General features: G+C 39.7%; 1 protein-coding gene across 1 annotated transcript; it reads right to left on the bottom strand.

The window, feature by feature from the left end:
- Window positions 1–6,844: 6,844 nt before the first annotated feature.
- LOC137994642 (uncharacterized) lies at window positions 6,845–9,636 on the bottom strand. Its single transcript, XM_068840246.1, has 2 exons — window positions 7,711–9,636; window positions 6,845–7,370 (listed from the first exon to the last, which is right to left on the bottom strand). The coding sequence occupies exon 1, from the start codon at window positions 9,588–9,590 to the stop codon at window positions 7,722–7,724; it is 1,869 nt and encodes a 622-aa protein (XP_068696347.1). The 5' UTR covers window positions 9,591–9,636; the 3' UTR covers window positions 6,845–7,370; window positions 7,711–7,721.
- Window positions 9,637–10,440: the final 804 nt, after the last annotated feature.

Raw genomic sequence — 10,440 nt, 5'->3', positions numbered from 1 at the left:
ATAACCACGTTTACCCTCATCTACCCTAAGTTAACCACGTTTACCCTCATCTACCCTAAGTTACCACGTTTACCCTCATCTACTCTAAGTTAACCACGTTTACCCTCATCTACAATAAGATAACCACGTTTACCACATCTACCCTAAGTTAACAACGTTTACCCTCATCTACCCTGATATAACCACATTCACCGTCATCTACCCTAAGTTAACCAAGTTTACCCACATCTACCCTAAGTTAACTGCGTTTACCCTCATCTACCCTAAGATGACCACGTTCATCAACATCTACCCTAAATTAAGCACGTTTACCCACATCTACCCTAAGTTAACCACATTTACCCCCATCTACAATAAGATAACCACGTTTACCACATATACCCTAAGTTAACAACGTTTACCCTCATCTATCCTAACTTAACCACGTTTGCCCACATCTACCATTAGTTAACAACGTTTACCCGCATCTAAGATAGCCACGTTTACACTCATCTACACTAAGATAACCACGTTTACCCGCATCTACCCTAAGATAACCACGTTTATCCACATCTACCCTAAGTTAACCACGCTTACCCATATCTACACTAAGTTAACCACGTTTAACCTCATCTACCCTAAGTTAACCGCGTTTACCCTCATCTACCCTAAGTTAACCACACTTACCCTCATCTACCCTAAGTTAAACACGTTTACCCTCATCTACCCTAATATAACCACGTTTACCCACATCTCCCCTAACTTAACCACGTTTACCCACATCTACCCTAAGTTAACCACGTTTACCCTCATCTACAATAAGATAACCACGCTTACCCACATCTACCCTAGGTTAACCACGTTTACCCACATCTACCCTAAGTTAAGTCGCGTTTACCCTCATCTACCCTAAGATGACCACGCTTATCCAAATCTACCCTAACTTAACCACGTTTACCCACATCTACCCTAAGTTAACTACGTTTACCCTCATCTACAATAAGATAACCACGTTTACCCTCATCTACCCTAAGATAACCACGTTTACCCACATCTACCCTAAGTTAACCGCGTTTACCCTCATCTACCCTAACATGACCACGTTTATCCACATCTACCCTAACTTAACCACGTTTATCCACATCTACCCTAACTTAACCACGTTTACCCTCATCTACCCTAAGTTAACCACATTTACCCTCATCTACCCTAAGTAAACCACGTTTACCCTTATCTACCCTAAGATAACCACGTTTACCCTCATCTACCCTAAGATGACCACGTTCATCAACATCTACCCTAAATTAACCACGTTTACCCACATCTATCCTAAGTTAACCACATTTACCCTCATCTACAATAAGATAACCACGTTTACCACATATACCCTAAGTTAACAACGTTTACCCTCATCTATCCTAACTTAACCACGTTTACCCACATCTACCCTTAGTTAACCACGTTTGCCAACATCTACTCTTAGTTAACAACGTTTACCCGCATCTAAGATAGCCACGTTTACACTCATCTACACTAAGATAACCACGTTTACCCGCATCTACCCTAAGATAACCACGCTTACCCATATCTACACTAAGTTAACCACGTTTAACCTCATCTACCCTAAGTTAACCGCGTTTACCCTCATCTACCCTAAGTTAACCACACTTACCCTCATCTACCCTAAGTTAAACACGTTTACCCTCATCTACCCTAATATAACCACGTTTACCCACATCTCCCCTAACTTAACCACGTTTACCCACATCTACCCTAAGTTAACCACGTTTACCCTCATCTACAATAAGATAACCACGTTTACCCACATCTACCTTAGGTTAACCACGTTTACCCACATCTACCCTAAGTTAAGTCGCGTTTACCCTCATCTACCCTAAGATGACCACGCTTATCCAAATCTACCCTCACTTAACCACGTTTACCCACATCTACCCTAAGTTAACCACGTTTACCCACATCTACCCTAGGTTAACCACGTTCACCCACATCTACCCTAAGTTAACCGCGTTTACCCTCATCTACCCTAACATGACCACGTTTATCCACATCTACCCTAACTTAACCACGTTTACCCACATCTACCCTAAGTTAACCACATTTACCCTCATCTACCCTAAGTAAACCACGTTTACCCTCATCTACCCTAAGATAACCACGTTTACCCTCATCTACCCTAAGATGACCACATTTACCCTCATCTACCATAAGTTAACCACGTTTATCCACATCTACCCTAAGTTAACCACGTTTACCCTCATCTACCCTAAGTTAACGACATTCACCCTCATCTACCCTAAGATAACCACAACAATTTGCTCTGTAAATAACTCTGGATTGTTGTGAACGATTAATACGGTCCTTGTAAGGAAAGAAAGATTTTATACATCGAGTGCTCTGAAAAACAATCTTAAGGTTAACACAAGAGTGGAATTTGTACACACAAGATTTCAGGCGTTTAGCGACTTGGTTGCTTTGAAAACCTAAGTAGGGAAGTAGGATAACAATATCTTTCTTACGTATTAATCGTTCACAACAATCCAGAGTTATTTACAGAGCAAATTGTTGGGATTGTAAGGGTTTTTACATCGGTAAAACTAAACGGCGGCTTCACGATAGAAAAACCGAACATTTTAAGGCCCTAGCTAAAAATGACAATACTTCAGCCATTGCTGACCACGTCAAGGCCACTGGACATAACATCAAGTGGGATCATTTTGATATTTTAGCGAAGGGCAAAACTGACTATCATTGTAAAATAAAAGAGACCTTCTTTATTCAAGAACTTGAGCCGGCTTTCAACGTCAACGTCGGAAGTGTACAAATTCAAAAACTAGAGATATTATATGAGTTCGATGTACGTTTTCACACCAAAGTCCAATTTGTCATGTTTTACAGACTGTACAAAACACGACAATATACAATTTATAGGATTTTTACACAAACAAAGCTAAGCAACATCTACAGACATAACTCTATTGTCACTAATTGGGCCAAGCTTTGCTTACAATTTAGGCGAAATTTAAACTTCCCGAAACTTGCACTAATTTGTTTTTACTTTCCGATCGGAAATACTCTGGGGAAATCCTCGCAAGCGTGTGACAAGAGGAGGAAGACTTCGAAGTCCTGAGACTCTGCTATATACAAATATATCTAACTAGTTTTTTGCTGTGTTGTGGAAAAGCTGTTAATCTTCTACATAATTGAAACTTCGAGTGGAGTAATGTGGGGCTCTTCTAAAAGAAGCACTGAATTGCCTAAGGAAACTAACCTCAGTGTACATTTCTACAATCAGACAATTTAACAGACTGAAATATTCAAATCACTGCTTAAAAGGCTTCAATAAGAAGAAAACCTACCTGCTAGTTTTTCACTCAACAAAGGGGACACGCGTTGAGGTGCGGCCTTCAAGTTGTAACGTGTAACGGTAACCCGTCTATTTAAACAAATCGTTTCTTCGACAATAATTTGTACTCCCGTCCTTTTAGTTCTTATGTGTCAAAAAGAATGGTTTCTAACACAAGACACATACGCTGACTCAGCGGAGTGCTGCTATGAAACGACTTTCGTGTAGAAATTATCATAACTGAAAGTGCTAGTAATTAAGAGTGTGTCCATGAGAAAATCCTGCAGAACCACAAAGCTCAAATCACCGATTTCTCTTGAATTTGGCACAAATGTTAGGTTTGGTGAGTGAACGATTGTGGCAAAAAAAATGGTCAAAACATTGTATTCTCTTCAACATTTTGGGACCTTCCGCCAAAATGGCCAATTGACACTTATTTATGCACATTTACTTAACCATCTTTGGTATCGTCTCCTACAACAAGTAAAGCTTAGTGAAAATGAAATCGACTGGATCATTATTAGTCCAAAAGAACAGATGTTCATTTCAACTGGGCATTTTGATTTCTCTGACGGGCTTCATCTTAGATAAGGTGCATATTTTGTAGTCTTGTGAATAGCCTTTAATTGATGGCAAATATTTGTAATGGGCAAGTCAGAACAAACATTACTTCAAGATGGATACTGAGAGCAACTATGGAAGTTCTCAAAAAAGCCATAAAATAAATGAGGACTTCAAAAGTTCTTTTTTTCTGTACTGGCTTAGTGCTTCCATAGAATTGAAAATTACGATTTATGGCCAATTCATGAAAATCCACTAACAAGACTCAAAGGCCGTTTCCCTCTCTTGCCCTAATTCTAAATCAACAAGAAACTTCGAGATAAGTATTTTGCTTTCGATCACCAGTAATTATACCTCGGTGAAGAAAAACCACTTGATAGCACTTCTTTGAACTACTTGCACATCGATGCATGTATCAATATCAATACTGCAGCAAAATATTCATCACAAAAGCTGTATCAAGTTTACCTTTCAGGTGTTAAATAGAATTGAAAGACGAAACGAGTACTACATATAGGCAATATAGATACAATTTTTACTTGTCTTTGAATCTTGGATTTTTATACCTTTGAAAATGTTTCCTTTTTGAGTCATCTTATCGTTAACTTCGACGCAAGTTTTAACAAAAAATATTCAAGACCGTTCCACTTTCATCAACAGGTTGTCGAAAAAGCATTAGAGCAGGATAAGCGATGTCTGTTACGAACAGCGAAGTTTTCTAGAGAGAGAGAAAGAATATTAACCGGAAAGCTTTTTGGCATCTACATTTAGTATGCAAATCCTGTATACTTTTTACGCGAAGCAAACAGACTTCCAGATGATTCAGCCATGATTCTGTTTTAACAAGTTTATTGTTCAGCAATAATGGTACTCCTTCCCTTTTAGGTATTATGTGTCACGAAGACTGGTTTTCACTGGTACACAAGCAACATTCGCAGACTTAGCAGAGCGCTGCTACAAAACGACTTTCGTTTAGAAATTATCATAACTAAAGGCGCTAGTTATGACTGATAGGTTAGTGTTGACGCCGGTAGGTCTAACCGTAGAAATAAAGTTGCGTTTTCATGATTGATAGGTTAGTGTTGACGGTAGGTCTAATCATAGAAATAAAGCTGCTTTTTCATGATTGATAGCTTAGTGTTGACGGTAGGTCTAATCGTAGAAATAAAGCTCCGTTTTCATATTACTCCCGCGTATTTTGGACGCTGCCTTTGTTAGTCTTTTTATAGTTCACTGCTGAACAGCTACTGAGTTACCCATACATAAAAGCAAGCACTTGATATAATTGATATAATATATAATTATAGTTCAGTAGCTGAACTATAATTCTCCTCGTAACTAATGCTTTCGCAAACTGAGCTCTGTGTAAGTTTGCTTCTTAATAAAAGAAATGAGGAAGTTGACACATGCCTGTAAATACCACACAAAACTACAGTTGAAAATTCATCTGGTGTGAAAAGTTTCAAACGTTCTTTAAGCATCGGAAAGTGGTGGTGGTGCGAGACGTCGAGGAAATTATCATTTGCTGCAGAAGCAGCTTGCAGCGGTGGGTTTCTTACGTTTTCTTCGCGCTTGTGGTTTGGGTGGGTTTCAAAAAGGTTTCCTTAATCCACGAACTGTCTCGTAGTTGCTTTGGTAGTCGGAACAACTAAAGACTTTGGGCATGGTAATGAAGTAGTATTGCTCAAACCTCAAAAACAGGATACAATTATGCCAAAATTAAATCTTTCTTTCAGATTCCAAGGCCATCATTTACTAAAAGTATACGTGATGAAACTGTTCGCCAGTCGTCGCGCTATTTTAAATCATAGCGGGGAAATGTAAACACGCGCTACTTGTTCGACATTGCAGTTAACTACCTCAAGCAAAAACCACACTGTTGCATCACCTTTTTTAATAATTTTGTTAGTAATATAAGGCTTCTGTGTCCCTCAGTCGGTCTCAAACACAATCAAATCTGTCGGCTCGTGATTCCTAAGTATTGCATTGCGCATCCCTACAGCGCACGATTTTCGCGTCGTTGGCGAGCGCAAATGAGCGCGTGCACATACTTAACTAAGATATTTCCCTAAAGCTTAGTCTTCTTCGCAGCCGTTTTCTGGGATGTCAGGTCCCAAAAAACGGCTGGGACGAAGACTACCTCAAGCTAAGCTTGACAGCGAAATTAATGCTCGTTTTCTCTTTAAAGGAGCACGGTGACCTTATTTTTTATTTCATAATTTCAATGAGAACAGTATCCTCTCAATAACTGAGAAAAAGATTAGAAGAAATCTATGGCTACTTTTTCGGCAAATGAAGTAAATTCTACAGAGGGAGACACAACGGGCCCAACAGCGCATGTCCAAGTTATATTTCCTTTAAAGGATAAAACAATGCAAGGTATTTCAAGACATTTGTTCTGGGACGTAGATGAATAAACAATCAAAGAAAGTCAAACGCTGTGTGATATAACGCGCTCCATTGAAAAATAATCGAGCTTATCTCCCTGTCTTGTAATTACACCATACCAAGTTTCATCGTAAATCTATGGCGGGTTCTTTTACTAAGCAATCACCTTCAGTAAATGCAGTTTAGAGACAAGGCCGCCGGGCTGCGAACGGACTTCTGTCAGAGCTGGCGATTTAAACGATTCGTCTTCAAGCTGGGGAGTAGTATACCTACTTTACTCTTTTAAAATTATAAGAAAGTCTATTTAAAATCCAAACTTCAAGCCTCAGTGCAAGGAAAAAGGTTATTTTTCCCTGGCGGATGACCTAGCAGACAATGAAAACAAACCGGCGCCATTTTTTCCGCGCCTGTCTTTTACAATGGAGGCTGGAGCTAGTTTTAACCCAGCAACTTCCGGTAGAAATCAGCAACTAACATTGTTTTTACTTTAAGCCACGATCTGCTTTTGTTTCAATGCTAATCAAACAGAAAGCAATTGAATTCCATGGGCCGGGGTATTCCCCGAATTCCCATCTCGCTGCTTTCAGTTTTTGCTCTCATCGCATGACCAAGCCGCTAAGCCCAAAACAAATATAAGCAAAGTTTTGACTCGCGATCGCCGCCCTTGTTAATTATAAACAGCAAATACCGGATAGCTGAATTGATGTATCGAGTTGGGGTTGACTCGATAGCGTTGTGTAAATTATGCTTTTATTTCCCCACTAAAATGTTCCACCTTAATGCTCCATTTGTTTCCACTAAAATGCTCCGGTTTCCCCCCAAAAACTTACTAAAATGCTCGGTTAATACTCATACATAGGTTTTTTTAATTTGATAATTAAACGTTTCAATACAATTAACAGTTCAGAGTGCTTAACAAAAACGAATACTTCGTATAACAAGTTAACAACAAAGTATAATAATAATAATTGATTTATATTCCGCTTTTTAACATACAATAATAGTGTCAACACACTACAAAAAATTCTCTGAGTGATCTGTTGTTCTGTTAATCCTTTACCTTCTAAGTCTTCATTTCCTGTGGAATAAAATGATACTAATTTTCCCTCAAAATGTCACTAAAATGCTCGAATAATGCTTAATGCTTTTGCCTCACTAAAATGCTCGAAAAATGCTAGCATAATGTACACTGAGAAGCCTTTAGGCTAGCTGTGGAGGGGTTGACAAGTTCTGGCCCATTTTTGCCACATGTCTTAATCTTTTTCCTGACCGATATATAAGCTTAACTGGTTATCTACAATTCTAATCCATTTCAACAATGCTGAGTCAGTAGGTTGTTTATAACCTACTGTAGTTTTTACTTTTTTAGTTTTTACTTGTAACTTAGCTTACTAGTAAGCAATACCTAACATACTTGCCTGGAAACGTTTCAGTCACTGCAAGTGAAGTAAGAAGCAAAGGGGAAAAATCCGGTGTGAACGGGATGTTTAATTAAATCTGGTTTCGTTAAACTCTGTTCAGTTAGACATGTTTTGTTGGTGTGAACGGGATATAAGTACAAGTATTTTTTGAGTGACGATAGCATGAACGAGATTCCATTGTTTTTGGCACTTGTGCAAGCTGCAGTCGCTTTGTCATACAGTGATAATGCTTCCTTCTGCCATGTCTCTACTTCTTCAGCAACGTCAGCCACTTTGCTTTTGTCAAATGCAATTTTGCTCTTGCAAATCAAGAGAAATGCGTCTGTGTAGGTATCCTCTGAGTCTGTTTTCAAGTCTGGTTCCTCCAGCCTTTTAACACATCGTTCTGCTTCTTCAAGGTCCGAAATACTACTCGGGCAACAATCAAAACCGTTCTTTGAAAATCCAAGATGCAGACGTGCTTTGTCAGCAAAAACAAATCTAAGATAATAGGAACTTCTTGGAACGCCAGCCTGGTTTCTCTGGCACAGTTCAATGATTGTGTTCCAAACAGGGGTTAATTTCTCTTTCTTGCTGTGCAGTGAGCCGTCCTCGTATAGCAAACAGTCAGCAATTCGTTTCTGGCAAACAATCTGCTCTTCTGGACTCTCCATGGTCGACACAATCATACTTGCTTCCTCAGCCAACGCCCTTGACTCGGAATATTTTCCTTCGTACACCAGCTTTAAAGATTTTCTTGCCATGGCCCTTGCAATAATTCTCAAACAATTTCCTCCCGCTCTCCACGCGTTCGCAATAGCATCATTCAACAAACTCATGGCTTTTTCACTCTCACCCTGAATGTTATAGCCGTAGGCGAGTTCAACCTTGACAAAGAGCTTCGTCGCTGCTTCTGGAAACCAACGGAGAAAAAATGCCGACCGTTTATTTAACTTGTCCCAGTCTCGCTTGTAAATATCATTTGTAAAAGTCCGCATAACAAGGGTGTAATACTGTGGATATCTCACAGTTGCTCGACGAATGTCTTCTGGAGCGTAGCCACATGTTTCCTCCATTTGCCTGCTTGGAGAGAGAAAATCTATAAACGAACTTGCTACCTCCGTATCTGTCTCGCTCAGCAAATTCAGAAATGCTGCAACAACTTCCGTTCCTTTGTAGACAACAGAATCCATAAGCATAGCAAGTTTAATCTCTTTCTTCTTTTGTTTTTTGATGTTCTCGACTTCTCGTTCTGACAGAATGCCCTGATCTTTCATCTTCTTAAGAAAGGGCCTTGGGTTGAAATCCATCTTGACGGTGGACAACTTCTTCAAAAAGTACTGTTCATATTCCCGTACAGCCAACTGCTCCCTCGTCAGTTCCGCTTTCATTCTGACAACTTCGTCCGTAACAAAGCTCTCCTCTCTGGCGATTGCTTTTAACTCGCTAGTTGAGAGACTAAGGTTTCTGAAACAAGCAATAGTTTCAGAGCAAAAGCTCTGAAAATCGCTATCTTCCACTTCATCTTTTGGGGCAATATGACAAACTTCATTTCGCAGGTGACGAAGACGGTCTATTTCGCGATACTTCCAAGGATTTCTGCCGTATAGGTGAGCTCCAACGGAATCAGAATACAGAATACAGTAAAACAGAACGGAGTTGTCAAACTTGGACGAGTCGCCATAGCGAATAGTTTTCAGCGCTTTTCTGTTTCGTCGTCGATTTAGAAATGACTCCTTCATGAAGAACCGCTCTCCATCTCTTCTTCTGTCGCGCCATTTTGAACCATAAAACCTACGCCACTCTTCCTTGAACAGTTCTCTCAAAGCTCTCGAGAAAATGGTCATAACAATGTGTATCATCCGAAAGTAGTTAATTTGTTTTTTTGAATATGGCATCACGAAATCTTTGGTGAGCTGCAAAGGGTATTACGAACACTGGCCTCGCCGAGCCAGAAATCGAGGATAGTCAGCGGTTGATGTCGTGGGCGCCGAAACATGTCCAGCGAGGTAAGGCGGACAGGTCTCAAAAACCACTGAGCATGCTCACTTATTTCCCGCCATCAATGTTTCAAAATGGCGGACGACAAATGAGATTTCCCCACGTACTTTAACCTCTCACCAGGCCGCTCGTACATTTGTTCAAATTTTAATAATCGGTTGAGTTGCGCCTTCGACATTTCTAGTTTACCTCTGTACGAAGTTTAGAGAGATCGGCGGTTGTTATCCAAAAGATATTGTCCCTTATCTGGTTCCTTCTCGTGTAAATGTTCGCTGCTAGTGGAAGATGAACCGGACTCTGTTTTTCTCGTTTGTTAAAGCTGCCCATGGTTTGTTAAGCTTGAGATGTGGACTACGTTTACGTTGTTTTTTCCACAAGAAAATATCAAAAATGACTTTTTTTTCGTTCCAATGGTCTTGAGAAAACACTTCCTAAAGGTGTTGTTGTGGATTTAAACCGAAAGGAGCGACTGCATGAAGTTTATATAATGGCGAGAGTGACGAGACTAAGTCGGATCGTGTGCAAAAGATGACTTCGCAAACTAATTTGTGAGTAATAATTTACAATTTTGTTTTTCCGCTTAGCGTTCGTCTAGCGTTATTGCTCCATCATGATTGTAATTTCACGTTAAGAAATGCTTTAATACCGTCCATTTATCTTTGTACGCTGCTCTCTTTTGATGTGCAAATAGACTGGATTCGTCTTAAGTTCGATTTTAAGGTCATTTATATTCCCTTTTCTGGTGCT

The sequence above is a fragment of the Montipora foliosa genome, chromosome 3 (assembly GCF_036669935.1).
Source record: "Montipora foliosa isolate CH-2021 chromosome 3, ASM3666993v2, whole genome shotgun sequence".
Taxonomy (NCBI): domain Eukaryota; kingdom Metazoa; phylum Cnidaria; class Anthozoa; order Scleractinia; family Acroporidae; genus Montipora; species Montipora foliosa.
The sequence above is the reverse complement of the archived record's forward strand: the minus strand, read 5'-3'. Positions and strand labels throughout refer to the sequence as shown.

Excerpts from the sequence above, each read along its gene's own strand:
- LOC137994642 (XM_068840246.1), bottom strand. The coding sequence starts at position 9,590 with ATGCCATATTCAAAAAAACAAATTAACTACTTTCGGATGATACACATT.